We start from the raw sequence: 17,698 nt of genomic DNA on the forward strand, positions 1-17,698 counted from the left end.
TTTAAAATTATTTAATTTGAAAAAAAGTGTAATTATTTTTCAAATCTTCCCAAAAAATAAATTAAAATTGAGGTCATATAAATAAAAAAATATGTAATTTTTTTTGTTAAACCATTATATACTGGCATTTATACACTGAAGGAGAAATTAAAATTTATGAACTATTACTTTTATAACTTTTAATAAACAATTTTATAACGAAAAATAGATAAAATACTTGGTAAATAATTCTAGGTAAGGGGAATTAAAACTAAAGTAATTATAATACACAATTACAATAATTAACATAATTGACATTTTGATGCATATTTTACTTCTTTTTTATTTATAACATTTTACAATTATCACAATTAAGTGAATATTTTATTGGTAAAATGTTAGTATGTTAAAAATTATTTACGTGAGCAAAGGACATGTTATATTTAACATTTATTAACTTAAATATTCTTAAATTTTCAATAAATTTTAACAATATAAATAAATTAATCAATTAAATTAATCATAACTACACTATAGTGATTATCACATAGTTTAATAAAACACTATTTTAACTTATATGCTACTCAAGTAGATTAATGAGTCATCAATATAAATATATAGTTTATATTAAAAGATAGCATTAAAACCTAAAACTAATAATAATATTTTTAATTAATTTTACATATAGCAATAAATTTACGTGTGCAAAACACGGGATATATTAGTAGTGTTAACTAAAGTTCCATCATACAAGGCAAAAATTGAATGAAATCAAAATATAATATTAAAAATAGGAGTTTGGGTCGGATTAGAATGAATAATTTACACATAAAATCCTAACCCAACCTATTTAAATGGATTTTAATAATTTTCGAACCAATTAAAATTCTGTTTAAATTTTAGTCATAGACCCGTGAGTCGGGTTGAGGAAGTCCATACCCGACCCAACTCCTAAAACGGGTGTGTGGGTCATCCTCTCTCTTTTTAAAAACAAAAACACAAACGAACTGTAAATTTTGTTCAGCCGCTTGGCTCTCCTCTCCTCTCCTCTCTCTATAGGCCTCCAAAACTAGTATTCCCCATGGCGGCGCTATCTAATCAGGTATACATACATACATACATATACACACATATGTCTCTCTGTGTGTGTTTTTATATTTTTTCCGAGTTTTTATTATTGATTCTTTGTTGTACTGTGGGGCTTAACTGAATATAGTTGTTAGTTACTTTCAGTTTGAGAATTTTAGATTAAAATAATTTAATACTGCTGTTTTTTTATTCTGTTGTTTAAGTTTGTTGCATTTTTATGTTTTGTGCGGGAAGGCGGTTAGGTTTTTGTTAAATTTTGTCGCTGTTACGATAATTTGGATCTGTTGTAGTTTTACTAGTTGGTTTAATTGAGTTTATTGTAGTTTATAATGTTATTATCTCGATTCTTTTATGTATTTATGTGTTTTGTGCTTGGAGGTGCGTTGATAGGTAGTGTAGTATTAGCTGTCATTGTAATTTGGCTTTGTCGAGGAGGTTGTTACGGGACTTCCGTTTAGTTTTTATAATAATCTATGTTCTCGATTGTGTGTGCCGATTTGATAATTGATACTTGTTTTTATATGTTACTTACGTGGATATAATCTTTGATTATCGAATTTAAGGAGCGTGTTTAGTAAATGAAGATATTTGTAAATTTTTTGTTCAGGTTTTTAATTATAAATTGGCTTTGTTGTAGGTGACGTCTGAGTCAATAGAGGCTGTTCGGTTTAGTTTCATGACACCTGAAGAGGTCAGGAGGCACAGTGTTAAGCAGATTACAAACCCTATTTTACTTGATCCTCTATCTGAACCTATTCCTGGAGGACTTTATGATCCGGCAATGGGTCCCTATGATTGTAACAAAGCGTAAGTATTAGCAACCCGAGTTAGGTATATTTATGTTTACAATTTTTAGAAGTGTTAGCAGAAAGTGAACTATTGTAGGAGGTTTAGTTCACTATGGTTTTTAAGATCATGGTTCAAAGTATGTTTGAATGTTTCTCTTATCTTTTACTGTAAAACAAGATTATGGCTATTTATTAAAGCATTTTCAGGTAGAATTTATATGCTGCATATGGCATACAGTTGATATATGTCTGTCTTTATTTGTGCAGTTGTAAAACGTGTGGACAGTTATCTAATGATTGCCCAGGTCATTGCGGCCATATTGAACTTGTTCACCTAGCCTACAATCCTATGCTCTTTGATAAACTTTACAATATCATAGGCCACACGTGTTTCTATTGCCTCAGATTTAGAATGGACGAAGAAGTGGTAAGCGCATGTAGCATAATTTTTTTATTTATCATATATTTTCTTCTTATGATTACTATTCAATGTTCGTCTTATTTCACTTCTTGATTTCGATCTAGGTCAATTTATGCATTTCACAATTAAAAATGATTGCAAAGGGTGATATAATTGGGGCTAGAAGACTGGATGAAGGACGTATACTAGATACGTCCACCAGTATAGAAGATGGCGAAAGTTCCGATTTTCAGGACGAACAATCTTGGTCTTCTCTTCAATTTACAGAGGCGAGTTCTGTCCTTAAAAAGTTTTTCAAGCCGAGGCCTATCAAATGCAAGCGTTGTGGAGCTAAAAATCCCAAAATCAGTAAACCTACTTTTGGATGGTTGCATATGGTATGATTAGTAATATCTCATGATACTTTAATTGGACGCAGTTTGCTTGATAATCTTGCTTTGTAAGAGCTTTTTTCTTTACTCTGGAAAATATTGATGTTATTACTTTTTGTTGTTTGGCTGGATATTGTGGTATATTTTGCTTTTAAAGGTTAATGACTGAGTGAAGTTTAGGCATGATGTTATTAAAGATGTGTTTTGCTAAGGGCAGCCCCATTTCCTCTTATATCCCAGTTAAATAGAAAGTACTTTTACACATGAGGTTTTAAAATAGTGAACGATATTCCATGCATTTAGTTTTGTAGAATGAATATGAGCAGCTCCGTTTTTTGTCTAGTAAATTCGACCTGGTTACATCTTTTAAAAACATTGTAGATTGTAGAACTATGCAGGATATAATTAGCCATTGTGAAGTATAGCATTAAAGCTGTACTCTTTGTGACGTAAGTGTTATTTGAAAAAGAATATGTTCCTTCATTCCACAGCAGAGTTATGAAAGTTTGCACAATCCTAGGCCATTCCAGGATTAGAAAATTTGTACATTTAGATTTTCTGAAGAAGTCGCAGGAGAAGAAATGTCTCCATTATGGACCCTGTAGTATATTCTCTTTGTAAATTGTATGTCCATGATTTATTATAAGTTCACTCGCTCTGAATCACATGTTTACAACAATGGTACCATGCTTCTACCAACTTTGTATGAACTGAAGTGCTTTCTAAATGTGCATTTAATTTCCAAATTGTCAGGTAAAAGGCTAGTTTGACAGAAAGATATAGTCAAATAGTTCAAGGTTTAATTTTACAGTAGTAAGCATTTAGGGTCCAAAGTGATTGGAATATAATGAAATATCGAAGATATATTATGATGTGCATGGTGTATATGCCTTTAAGTGTAAATTTTTATATAAATTTAAAACATTATATTTAAAATGTTTACAACTATTTCTTGGCACTGTATAAAGGCTTTAAGGTTGATCATCTTCTCCCAAGTTTCTATATGTCAAAAGTTTGTTACCAAGATCTGTAGAGGAAAGGTGAAATTTATTATCTGTGATCTGTGATTTCTACACTGTAAGGGTTTTAATCATATAATAATCTGTAAGGAAGGCATAATAGTGCACTGTAATCTGATTCGCCAATTGGTTTTTTTTAGATCGCTTTAGTGATTTATCAAAGTCTCTCACCAGTGTTGCTGTTTACCTGGTAAAATTTATTTAAGATTATTATCGTTGGGATGACTCTTATACTAGTGACTAGTGAGGCTACAGTACTACACCATAAAGAAGACAAGAAGTTGAATTTTAAGATTTGAACAAGCTTAGTTGTATATACAGCGCGGGTGTACTGTACCATCCCTTGTCCAATACAGTGATATTACAGATATAAGATACATATACATTGATGCTTTTCCTAGGAGTCGACTGCTACCTTCATAATGCTATGACGGTTTGACATAAACTAGGGATGCATTTGGAACAATTTTGATTAAATTTGTATTTTTAAATGTACATCTCAGAATGGAGGGAATATATAATTTGGTTGGTTATAATGAATCCTTGACAGTTTCAGCTGTTTTTTTTCAAATTCCCTCTCTTCGTCCCTCCAGTGAAAGGTTGGAAAGCTGTATAAAAAGTATATTTAAGCTAAACAAGTACACGATGATTAAGGTAGTAAGTTATGAAATGGGGGTAGTTAGCAAACCTGATTGTGACGCTTCTCTTTAAAATGTTGGTATTGGCTTGAGCCTTCATTTCAGTCATGTAAATTGGTTTCTGCCATTTGGTTGTTACGGTATTCTAACAGACTTTTTCTGTTGATCCTTGCAGAGTGGCTTGTCTGCTGTCGACACCAGAGCAAATATTATTAGGGCTGTCGGTGAACTTTCCATTGAGAAAGTGAATGACAATGAATATACACAGGAAGCTGAAATTGACACGGCTGAATCCGATTCATGTATGACTACCTCTGTTGAAACAGAAGACTCTAGAACAAAAAGGGTACAAAAAGGAAAGGGAGCTTCTCATTCTTCTAACCAGAAAGATCCATTTTCGAGAACACTTTTACCATCAGAGGTATGTAATGCCAGCATCATATACACGAATCTGTGACAGTTCTGTTCCAGTATATGTTGATAAGAATATGAACTTGCCAAAATTCTCAATTTCCCTGTATTTCAGGTTCACGGCATAATGAAAGTTCTTTGGAGTAATGAGTCGGGCATTCTCTCATATATCTGCGGCGTTCAGCATGATAGTCTTAAAGTAACAAATGGACAGACACTAAGCCACTCCATGTTTTTCATTGAGGCCCTTCTAGTACCTCCTACTAAATTCCGCCCCCCTGGTATAACTGCTGATGCTGTAAGTACATACTTACATTAGCAGAATTTTGATTTCCGAAGATTTTATGACTTTTACAAGTGTTTTCTTATTCATACACTTGTGATATGAGATGCGCTGAGCTTGGGTACAATATGTCTGAACAAAACAATTGTTCTTGACAGCATTTCGATATATATTCATGCAGGTGTGTGATCATATTCAGACTGGTCACTTAGGCAAGGTTTTGAGTGCCAACATAGCTCTTGGTAATGCTCTTGCTAACAGATCCGAACAATCCAACATAGTTCGTCGCTGGTTGGAACTTCAACAGTCTATTAATTTTATGTTTGATAGCAAGACGTCCCTGAGTGAGTCCTTCGTTATCTCATATGTTTCCACATCTTTTGCATATATCTTCAATTTCTTTTGTATTAGTAGAGCATTAAACGGCTACATACTTTTTGTTGCCTCATGCCTTTCCTGGGGATTATTTGTCTCTTGTTTTTAAACTGGAAAATATAGTAGTATTATGGTATAGTACCATTAAAACATCTTCAGTTCTTGGTAATTGATGTAAATATTTGTGCAATGCTAGTACACTACTATCATGTGGTTTAAAAAAATATCATGAAAATGAAGATTGTAGTGCATGTCACCTTCTTTGTAGCTTTTTTTCAGTACTGGCAATTTTCCAGTAATGATTCTTATTATTTAAACATTAGTTAATATTAAGCTAATGGCAGATCGGAATGCTACTCCTGGAATATGCCAGTTGCTGGAGAAGAAGGAGGGCATCTTCCGTCAGAAAATGATGGGGAAGAGGGTTAATCATTCATGCCGTTCTGTTATATCGCCGGATCCATATTTAGCAGTTAATGAAATTGGAATTCCTCCCTATTTTGCATTGAGGTTGACCTATCCAGTGGTATGAACTGAAACTTATTCTGCATCTTTTTGTGTTTTTGTTAGTCTATACGTGCAGTTGCATTTTGGTAAATTTTACTTAATTTAGGGGAAAATATTTGTTTTAGTCTCTACAAAGGTAGAAGTGTAGAACTCGTTATGCGTATGATCTATTATTTTTTGCTAATGAGAAAGCATATACTTAAAAGTTACAGTAATTCCTGGTTTGTTTAGAGAGGATCCACTTTTATGTATGCATTATTGGATTATGTTGTACTAGCAAAAGATCAATTGCTTCCAATTATGAAAATCTTAATTCGTGTATGTATTACATATTTTTACATACACTACATCTTGGTGTATAGATATAGTGTTTCTGCAGTAATTCAAATTTCCTTTGAGATATTATTGTTCTAGGGTTTGAGAGAAGCATTTGGTTATAAGGTGTACCTGCTGAGGGAGGAAGCGGGTTTTTGATGTAAGATGAGGGCTTAAAGTGGTAAAGAGGAGAGTGTTTATGTTGAAGACCAAGAAACACATCCATGAATTAGTAATCGTCCTGTTAAAAGTTATTTGATCAATTAATGGCTTTTCCCTATGCCTTGTTAGAGTTGGTCATCTTACGTGGTCTTTAAAACTTGGTTTATGGATGTATCATGTTAGAGTCTCAAAACCCTCAATATATTCATTATCGAATATATTCTGCAAGTCCTTTGTAAATATGTGTAGCCCCTCGGTTAGTATGTTCTTGTGATTTGCTCTTATTCTTAAAGGACTTTTATTATTTTTCAGTGTTAAAATTATTAATGATCTAATTAGTGTTTTTCCCAACATATTTTGTAATTGAGGCAGCGATGAGCCATCCAACATTTTTGAACTTGAAAGTAATGATTCATACCTGGTGCAGAAGCATAGAATTCCTAAAAAGTCTTCCAGTAATTATTTGCAAATGAAACAATATAATAATAAGACCCAGCAATTAAATCACCACAACGTATAATAAGGCATCAAATTATCTCTAAAGAAATATTTATCGTCAGTTTAGGAGATTTCATTAAGAATGTTCATAACTCCAACATATTGGATGAACTGTAAATTATAGTTACCTGTGATTTTTTCTTTTTCCTTGTGAAGATTTTTTAAGTCTCTCTTGTGGTCGATAAGTTCTAGAGTTGTATAGTTTTCCATGGTTAATCTGACCTGGCTCATTGTCCTTATTGTTGACTTAGTTTATTCCCCACCATTAATTATTTTTAATACATTTGTGTGCCTTTTATGACTAGATGTCGCTATATTTTTTATTCTAAGAATTTGGAACCGTCACATGGAAAATTGTTAAACAAATCTTATGTAGTGATTACCATGAATAAATTAAATAACATAGGCATCCATTATATAAATTCTACCATTTATTTTCAGTGCTGGAAATATGTAAGATATTTTGTGCAGATTCATGGGTATAGGACAATTTGTTATCAAAAGATTTCTCCTAAAATCTTCATGTAGCCTATTGCCTTTGTGCATGAGTTTCGGATTTTGTTTTTCTTTAATTGATGATTATCCGTGCTTCAAAGTTCGAACATATAATCCAATATGCTTTTGCAGAGAGTGACCCCATGGAATGCGCATAAATTGAGGGAAGCAATCATCAATGGCACTGAAATCCATCCCGGGGCGACAGCTTTTGCTGATGAAGTCTCAATTTGCAGAGTGCCTTCAAGCAAAAAGGCCCGTGTTTCTCTATCTAGGAAGTTACCGTCTTCAAGAGGTGAAGCATCTTCAAAGAGCCTGGAAACAGAAGGAAAGATTGTTTTTTGCCACATGAAGGACGGGGATGTTGTGCTTGTTAATCGACAGGTGTTCAATATGTACCAATATTCCTAGCCGGTCCATTTTTTTTGAACTTTATGTTGCTAGTGCTAATATAAAAGTAGAATTGTTTTCATTGAGAAAAGATACAAGATGATTTTTTCCCTTGGGGCTTTTTGTCATTTACAATATAATTAATAGTCATAAAAATATTGAATAAAATTGTTGTGTCCCATCAACTTTATTTTACTGTATTGCTTATCAAAATGTTGATTTGCAGCCTACACTTCATAAGCCTAGTATTATGGCACATATAGTTCGTGTATTACCAGGGGAGAAAACTATTCGGATGCATTATGCAAATTGCAGGTTCTTTCTTCTTTTGCTAGATAAACAATATAATGTATTTGTAAGTTGCCTCTGTTTTTACTGTTGTTGATATGACTGCAGTACCTATAATGCTGATTTTGATGGTGATGAAATGAATGTTCATCTGCCTCAAGATGAAGTTTCGCGTGCTGAAGCTTATAACATTGTAAATGCCAACAATCAGTACATTGTCCCAACAAGAGGTGATACCGTCAGAGGCTTGATTCAGGTTTTACTACGAATTCGTAGGCGACTGTTCAATTCAAGGAAATATTAACTTGAATTATTTGCCTTTGATACACAGTAGTCAAATCATTTGTTGTTTTTTTAATTTTGTAACATAACTCCTGTAATTCTAATTGATTTGGCAGGATCATATTGGAGCTGCTGTTCTTTTGACAATGAAGGATACATTTCTGACACGACATCAGTATGATCAACTTCTCTACAGTTCTGGTGTATTCTCTGCAGGGCCCAATTTATATTCTAAAAGTCTGTCCAAGAAAATATCTAAAGTAGAGTCCTATGGTATACAGCCTGTCCTGCCAGCTGTTTGGAAGCCAAAGCCTCTTTGGACTGGGAAGCAGGTGATACTTTATATTAACTTAATCTACAACCTTGGCCATATAATAGCGACACATAACCAATTATTTCCTCATTTTATTGAGGTGTTTATGTTCCAACTGGTTAAGACTACACGGATATTTTGTTCGTCTGATATGTTCTAATGTTAAAGAACTATGATAGGTCTTGTACCTAATAAATGTTTGATCTCAGTCTATGTCTCTGCGTAGGTCATAACTTCACTATTAAATCATCTAACTCGTGGGTGTGAACCATGCACCCTTGAAAATGAAGGAAAAATCCCGTACCAATATTTTTCAAGAGACAGCAGTAATAATAGACCGAGCAAAGACGAAGAGGCTGGTGCAGAAAATAAGTTGTTAATCAGAAGAAATGAACTTGTTCGGGGAGTTATTGACAAGGCACAGTTTGGCAAGTATGGTCTCGTTCACACAGTGCAGGAGCTATATGGTCCTGATACTGCAGGCATATTGCTTTCTGCACTTAGTCGCTTGTTTACTTGTTTCTTACAGGTTTTTTTTTCATTTTATCTTGTACCTTGTTTTCACTCCCATTTATGTTGTTATTTCACATGTGTTCATTTTGTTTTAACACACTGAGAATAATGCCTACATAGGCACATAGGGAGAGAATTGCATTCTTCATCTCACTGTTGGTGCTTGATTTTTTTGCTTCTTCAGATGCATGGTTTCACATGCGGGGTAGATGACCTGATATTATTACCACAGTATGATATTCAAAGGAAGGAGGAACTTGAAGGTGAAGATGTTGGTGAGGAGGTTCATTGTGATTTCGTAAATTTTAAACGAGGAAAAATAGGTATGTTATTGAAAAAGTAAAAGTACATTATCCTTGTATTTCAGACATCATATATCATTTTGTGTTTCAAAGTCAATTTTATAGATGTAAAACTCTGCGAGCATATATCATCTCTGCAAAGTCATATACTGTCTTTTGTTCAATTTTAAAAAGTAGTGCGTGCCATACAACTAAATTACAATAGCATTCATCAGTGACTATGAAAGCTGTAATTATCGTATTAGTACTAATTTACTATAGCATTCATCAGTAACTATCAAAGGTGTAACAACTTACCGTATTAGTGTGGATAAAGCTTTTCACCAGAATTGTTGCAGTGTTTTAGTGTAAAATTTATTATATGAATGCTTATCAAGCTCAATAAAAATGATATTTGATGATCACATAAACTGAGAGTCGATGATAATCACACTTTTCAGATTGATTTTATCTAGTGATTAGTTGTTTAAGTTTAATGGAGAGTTTACTCATTATTATTAGTGCAGTCGTACGTTCTAACCTACACTATTTTACAGCTGTTGCATCATTGTTTCACAAATCTATTAGTAATATGTAAAACCATGTGGCTGGTCTTGCACCACCGGCTATCATTATTGGTGTTTCTGCAGAGGTTTTGATTATGTAAAACGCTTGTAAAATTATCCCCCTTATTAGGAATGAACATTGTCCCACTCCTTATTAGGGATTAACAGTGTCCCGTTATTGCAAACATATAGCTATTTTCTTTACTTACTGAAACTCAACATTAGATTCAAAATTTTCTGCAATGTATTAATATTACGGGTTATGTTATTTCCCAGGTCCAAAAGAGCTGCAATTTGAAATTGAAAAAGTAATGCGGAATAATGGGGAATCTGCAGTAGCGCGCTTAGATGGAAAGATGAAAAATGAGCTGAGGGAAAAGTGTTCTAAAATAAACAAGGAACTGTTACTTAACGGTCTCTATAAACCCTTCCCGAAGAACTGCATTTCTCTTATGACAATCAGTGGAGCAAAGGGTAGTTCAGTAAGTTTCTTTTGTAATATCATTCAATCATCCTGCATCTTCCCTCGTTCCCAGAACACAAACTATTAGATGGTTTAGCATAGTCACAAGGGTAAGACAAATAAGTAATACCATATGGCATGATGCACTGTACAGGTCAATTTTCAACAGATATCTTCTTCACTAGGTCAACAAGAGTTAGAAGGAAAACGGGTTCCTCGAATGACCTCTGGGAAAACCTTACCCAGCTTTTCTCCCTGGGATTTTTCATCTCGAGCAGGGGGCTACATTACTGATCGCTTTCTTACTGGTCTACGTCCTCAAGAGTATTACTTCCACTGCATGGCTGGTCGTGAAGGGTAACTTACTCTCTTTCTCTAACCTCTGCATAGGTTTGCATTACTAGACCCGGCTTCTATTTATCATAAAATCGGATACGGCGACACGAGAAACGGGTACTCGCCAATTATCAAAGAGTCATGTATACGGGACACGGCAAAAAATACTTATACATTTTTATTTAAAATACTAGATTATAACCGTGCTTTCAAATTTTTTTAAATTATTAATTATATTTTAATATATATATATATATATATATTTGTTCACTAATGAAATTTGTAGTTTTGAATATATAATATCAATGTTTAATTATAATATGTTGTTAAAGGGATGCGAACCTGAACCTTTAGAGTAGTTTATATATTAAAATAAATAATATTATTTTAATATTGCATCCAACGTTCTCATTCATTTGTTTTAAAATGTAACGGTTGTTATTTAATGTACCGTACCGACAACCGACAAAGAAAGGGTGTCTAGATTATAATAGTATAGTATAGATAGATTGATACGTATCTAGTATTTGTATATATGTATATGTCAAACATTTTAACAACTTCATTTATAAGTGGAGAATATTTTTTCACAATAAAAGCCTTCTCCAAAGTAGAACTAATGTCAACCCTTCCTCTTTTTTGCACCGCTGTTATGTCTCGTAAGTTTATTAAACCACTCATTAGAAGTAGACCTGAAGTACAGACACACAGTTATACACTGAAACTCTAGAAATACATACAAAAAACGCAGATGTATATGTATAAGAGCATCTCCAACAAAATCTTAGTTCCCTCTTTATAAATAATATAAGCAATTGGCTCTTAGTAATTTAGTACATGTTTATCTCAACAATACTCTTTATATTGACTCATAATTAATATTTTAATACTAAAAACATTTTGAATCCATAAGAATGTAAAGAAAGTGGAGAGAGAAAGAGAGTGTAGTTATGAATATCTATTATAATATTAGTTAAGAGTGAAATAGTGCTCTTGAAATTGAGGAGATAGAATAGAAGAGACTCTTTGTGATTTTAAAGAATTAAGTTCGATACTGCTGCAACTACTTCAATTTTTTTGCTTCTTATGTTAAGTAAAATGATCAAGATGTGAACTACATTTGACGTCAGTAACGTTCTATGGATGAAAATTAGCTTTGTAAAATTCCACATCTGTTATTAGGGCCAAGTGTAGATGTCTATATTAGTCAGGCCTTCTGCCAATTCATAAGAAAACAGCTAGCTAATAACACGTGTGATGCACGGATGGTGTAATATTTTTATCGTATTATTCATATTTTAATAAATGTTTCTTCATTGGTAGAAAAAAAAAATTATTGAAGAAAAGTTTATATAATTATATGTTTGATGGTATTTTGAACCTTTATCATTTGCTGTATCTTGAAAATAAATAATATAAATTTTAACTGGAACTATTATTATTTTCTACGTTTAGCTTCCCGGGTACCATGTTACGGCTTCAAAAAACGTAGAATGTAGATCGATGTAGTAAATTGTTTATTTTTCTTCACGTTTTGGGCTCAGTTGATTATGAATAATTATTCAGCCCGCCTTCGTTTTTGGACATCCCTATATCTTATATTTAAATTTACAGGTTAGTTGACACTGCAGTCAAAACATCTCGTAGTGGATATCTGCAGCGGTGCCTGATTAAAAATCTAGAGTGCCTTAAAGTTTGCTATGATTATACAGTACGGGATGCAGATGGTTCTATTGTTCAATTTTGTTATGGGGAAGATGGTGTTGATGTACATCAGACGAGCTTTCTCGACAAATTTGAGGCACTGGCAAAGGTGAGCACTCCATTATTTTTGCTCAATATAAAGTGTATCAGAAGCTCTTTGGCGAATTGTAGATAGAAATAGAAATAATGTAGGAAAACTGATGTTGCTACAATATATTTGATAAGAGAAACTTATTATTATTTCTTTTAATCTTGTCACTTTCTTAGAATCAAGAGATTATTGGTCAAAAGTTTCAGCAGAAGCTTGAATACAATGCATATATCAAAAAATTGCCTAATAAGCTGAAAGATAGAGTGAATGAGCTCACCAATGTATCGGTGGATGGGCAATTTTTCCCGGAAGTGTTGAAGCAGCGTGACTTGTTAATGTTAATGAAACAAAAGTATCTCTCAAGTCTCGCACAACCTGGGGAACCGGTTGGAGTGATTGCAGCACAATCTGTTGGTGAGCCATCAACACAAATGACGTAAGATTTGTGATATTATTTTATTCTATTCTTCACTTTATTTCAGTTTGCATTTATATTTAAGGAATGCGTCGGAGATCTATACCCAAGACCAGTTTCAGAGCCAGGAGTTTGGTTCAGGCAGAGTCAAATTTTATATTCAGTACCTTTATGTTATTTAATTATCTGTTCTAGAAGCTCAAAAAAAACTAGTCAGAGAAACAATTGAAGTACTTGGTAGTAAAAAATTGACTAGTCAGAGAAATTAATATTTAGTAAAAAGAGCAAATGATGCAACAAATTTAACAAAGATTAGAAGTAATCAGAGCACGAGTAATATCAACATAACATAACAAAACAAAGAATATCATGTAGACAAATACAAAAAATTACTGTACGTTGGTGATAACAGTAATTTTGTATACTATGAACCTACAAAATTTAAAAGGAAATATGTGATCAATAAGGTCTGTCAATATTATGTTACTAAATAATCGCGTGTTAAGTAAGTTAATGAAAGTTTAGTTTGTTATTTAAATGATATATCTTTGCTTATATTTATAATTCTTTTGAAAAACTACTTATAGGCAGTAATTTCATGAAGAATCCCAATGCTGACATCCTGCTTTTGGATGGCTTGGTAGACTGTGTTCATTGTGGTTCAACTAAATTTTAGTTATGATAATAATTGTATATTAGAAAACATAATAGGATACTTCACTAGTTAGTACCCGTGCAATATACAATAATATCATTTTCGTTCATTTTAAAGTAATGTAATCGGTATTGTGAATATGACACACTTGGAAGCTTGTGCTCTGATTTATTAATAGAATAATAGCTGCGTTTTAGTTTAGAAAAACTGTTATCTGTACAAGTACTCAACAAACCTGTGGCATTTTACCAAAAATAGTACCAAAAATAACTGTTAGATAACAATCTCTGAACAAATTTTTGAAACCAATATAATGTGGCCAATAGAAATGAGACGGGAGGGAGCATAATATATCTCTGTTGTGTTTTCCTATAACCCTCCTGCCTTATTAACTGTTTTTTGAGTTATGAATGTGGTTGTCGTTCTGTATTACAGGCTGAACACTTTCCATCTTGCTGGTCGCGGGGAAATGAATGTTACACTTGGTATTCCGCGTTTACAAGAGATATTGATGACTGCAACAAGTGAAATCAAGACTCCTATTGTCACATGCCGTCTGCTCGAGGGGAAGTCAAAGTGAGTTGTTTCTAATTCTTGTATGTGTGTCTTAACCTGTTGAGAACCCCCTTTAAATGTAGGGCAGATAGCTTTCTTTATCAAGGTTCATCCATCAATGCCTGTTGACTTTGTCAATCAATTTCTTGGATAGAAGATAGCTTTGTGCACGTGTCTTACCAATGTACAATAACTGTATTAGCCACTCACGGCTATACACAAACTCTTGCAAGTGCAGATTTTAAGTCAGTTTTTTGTTTTTGTTTTTTTTTGTGTATAGGGATGACGCCAAGGCCCTTGTGGCAAAATTGAAGAAGGTCACTGTTGCAGATATAATTGAGAATGTAGAGATATGTGTTGTACCAATATACATTTATAAGGACAAAATATGCAGATTATATAAGATTAAGATTAAGATTAAGAAGCATGAACTTGTTTCTAAAGAAGACTGTCAAGAAACGCTTGAGCATATGTTTTTAAGGGAGTTGGAGGATGCCATAGAAAGCCATGTCAATTTGCTGTCAAGAATCAGTGGTATTAAAGATGTCACAGAAAATATTGAATTAACGAGTGCAAGTGAGACAGGGGATGCTGTTTCAGGAAACAAATCGCAAGAAGGCGATGATGATGATGATGATGAGAATGGTGATGATGAGGGTGATGATCTTGGATTGGATGCCCAAAAAAGAAAACGACAAGCTACAGATGAGATAGATTACGAAGATGGTATTGACGGCAAATCAAATGAAGTGGAATTAACTGAACTTGAGAGTGAGATTGATCAGGATGATGATCAAGCTGATGATGAGATAGAAAGTAGCATTGGTCATGTTGAGGATGTCGATGTGGAAGATGAACCATCTCATGGGTCACATGACAAAGGTTTGATAACAGAACCTTCATCAACCGTTGAAAAGGTTCGATCAAAATCTAAGAAAAAGAGACGGGGATTATTAGTGAGGAAGGATTCAGATAGGTCATGCTTTGTGAAAACTAAAGGACGACATTACGAAGTCCATTTCAAGTTCATAAATGATCCTCATATCTTGTTGTCTCAGGTACTTTTACACTCTGAACACGTTATTTGTTTGGTTTCTGGTGATAATAGGCATGTAGCGCAGCCAATGGATTTAAAAAAATATATATATCTAGTTAAAAATTTTGACCGTCTTAACTTGTAATTATTTGCATTGTTTTTGTATTTTGCATTTTCTTCTGAAGCAACAATCTTGCATACATACTTCCTCTTTGACAGTGAAATGGAACTGTAGTTGATTTTATGCTCTTGACCCCCTCACCTTAAGATAATAAAAAATGGCCAAACTTTAATGATCCAAAAAGAATTGTAAACACAAACATTAGTGTAATATAATTTGTTATGGTTCCGAACTTATTATTGTTTTATTTGGCTGATTTTGGCTCTGTTTGGGGTTATTGTTAAAAATTGTTATGCTGTTAGAAAAAGTGTTAGAAAAAGTGCTGTGAACAGTTTTTAAATTGTTTTTCAGCAAAAAGCTGTTGTGCAACAGCAATATCAAACACACCCTATATCTAGTTTCTTATATCCTTGATGCTACTCCGTGATAGACTGATAGACACCGAGCCAGCAACAAATATTGCTGCAAGTCCTTCAGTTTTATTAGTTTAAAATGTATGTGTTCTGAGTTTAAAAATGTTGGCACGCATTCCTTTTAGCTCTAATGTTCTCACACTTAGCCACTTCTTTCCTTCCCCAAAACTTTCAAAAATCAAAGTAGGGGCTATGTTTCTCGGACTCTTTATTTTACCATTGAGCCCTGTGTCGGACACTCGACACTCGGACTTGGACACTTTTTTTAGGATAAAAAGATATATTTTTTTCAAAATGCTGCCAAGTCTGATACTTACATGTATATCCATATCAGATGCTTATAGCCAAGTCCGAGTAACAAAAATTTTACCAACTTACATGGATTTGTTTCATCAACACCTTCTGAGCACTTGTATTACTAGTTTAAGTTGAACATATAAATTAGCAGATGTTGTGATGTAATATATGAATAGAATATACTCCAGGTGAAATAATCCTTGTTACTTGTTCACTACTTCTCAGTAAGATGCACTTGTTTTGTGGTTCTATTATAGTGCAGGCATTGCCTATTACATGTGTGTGCATACTTTTTTCTGGGCCAAGTAACACTACTACTTAAAAATATTTTACCATGACCAACATCGTAATGTACTTGTTCTGCTAATAATGCAGATTATTCAGAAGGTTGCCAAGAAGGTTGCTCTCAGCGGTTCCGGGAAGATTGAACACTGTCAACCGCTTTCATATGATGTACTTGAAAAACAAGTTTTGTGGGAAAAGGAAGAAAACAGTGCTGCAAAGAAAAAGAACAAAATTCAGAAGGATCTTTCTACTCTTTGCGCGCTCAAGGCTGCTGGAGTGAATATAACTGCATTATGGGAAATGCAGGATGTACTTGACGTTAATCATATATATTCAAACAACATACATCTTATGCTGAAAACCTATGGAGTGGAAGTTGCCAGGAAAACTATAATAAAGGAGGTGCAGGATGTGTTCAAGATTTACGGAGTAGAGATTGATTATCGGCATCTAAGCCTCATAGCAGATTACATGACTCACTCTGGTGAGTATAGACCAATGAGCAGGCATGGAATGATATCTGAATCACTATCACCTCTTCTGAAGATGTCTTTTGAGACCCCTTCCAAGTTCATAGTGGAATCGGCGTCTCATGTACTGACTGATAATCTGGAGACACCTTCCGCAAGAATCTGTCTTGGCTTACCAGTAAAGCTGGGTACTGGTTCTTTTGATCTAATGCAAAACCTACAAATATAGTTGCATATTTAAGTTTGCAGTTTTAACCTTTTTTCTTGTAATTTTTAAATATTGAAATATCTAGAATTTGTTATTGAATTTATTTATTTTTTTGGTAAAAGGTTCTTTTCTCAGTTGCACTTTAGAGTATAGTGTTACCATATAGAGATGTTGTAGAACCAAAGAGAGCGTATCGAGAGGTTTAATTTTATTATACTAGGTTGTAACCAGAGTAAGAGGAATCTGAGTTAGGGGCCTTTGTTTTTATTTAAATGCTTCTTAATGGAACAAATCTGGATCATTAAGATATTAAGATCATTTGGCAGGAGAATATTTTTAACTTAATGCTACAAATTCACTTATCGCTAAGAATTAAAGCACCCGCCTGACCATTCAGAAAAGTGTCTTGTGTATTACTCTAAAGCCAAAGCACTCATCTAGAGTATTGTGCTCTCGCAGCTTATTGTGTTGCCGTTTTAAAATAAAACTAACTTTGCTTTTTAAAATAAGATTAACTTTGTAACCCGTGCAAAGTAAGGCATACTCTATTTAAAAATATTTTAAAATTCGTATAGATGCTTGATAAATAAATATATAGCATGTTATGATTTATGAGAATTTAGTCTTGTGTGTAATGATCTCTATTGTAAATATATGAGTTTTCG

At 33.5% G+C, this 17,698-nt stretch overlaps 1 protein-coding gene across 1 annotated transcript; it reads left to right on the forward strand.

Annotated features, from left to right (window-relative positions):
• The first annotated feature begins 952 nt into the window (after positions 1-952).
• Positions 953-17,173, forward strand: LOC141688919 (DNA-directed RNA polymerase I subunit 1). Its single transcript, XM_074493063.1, has 21 exons — positions 953-1,081; positions 1,706-1,875; positions 2,124-2,283; positions 2,382-2,654; positions 4,481-4,726; positions 4,832-5,014; positions 5,181-5,343; positions 5,719-5,900; positions 7,484-7,735; positions 7,968-8,056; positions 8,138-8,285; positions 8,428-8,643; positions 8,851-9,153; positions 9,322-9,460; positions 10,261-10,466; positions 10,602-10,804; positions 12,398-12,596; positions 12,755-13,014; positions 14,084-14,224; positions 14,484-15,261; positions 16,446-17,173. Exons 1-21 carry the CDS (start codon positions 1,061-1,063, stop codon positions 17,052-17,054), a joined length of 4,941 nt encoding a protein of 1,646 aa, XP_074349164.1. The 5' UTR covers positions 953-1,060; the 3' UTR covers positions 17,055-17,173.
• The last annotated feature ends 525 nt before the right edge of the window (positions 17,174-17,698 follow it).

This window comes from Apium graveolens, chromosome 10 (assembly GCF_009905375.1).
Source record: "Apium graveolens cultivar Ventura chromosome 10, ASM990537v1, whole genome shotgun sequence".
NCBI classification, from domain to species: domain Eukaryota; kingdom Viridiplantae; phylum Streptophyta; class Magnoliopsida; order Apiales; family Apiaceae; genus Apium; species Apium graveolens.

Bases quoted from the DNA above. Each gene is read 5' to 3' on its own strand.
- LOC141688919 (XM_074493063.1), top strand. From the start codon at position 1,061: ATGGCGGCGCTATCTAATCAG. The intron at 10,467-10,601 runs GTAAGTTTCTTT...TGCACTGTACAG, and splicing joins GTGGAGCAAAGGGTAGTTCA to GTCAATTTTCAACAGATATC. The intron at 13,015-14,083 runs GTAAGATTTGTG...TCTGTATTACAG, and splicing joins GAGCCATCAACACAAATGAC to GCTGAACACTTTCCATCTTG.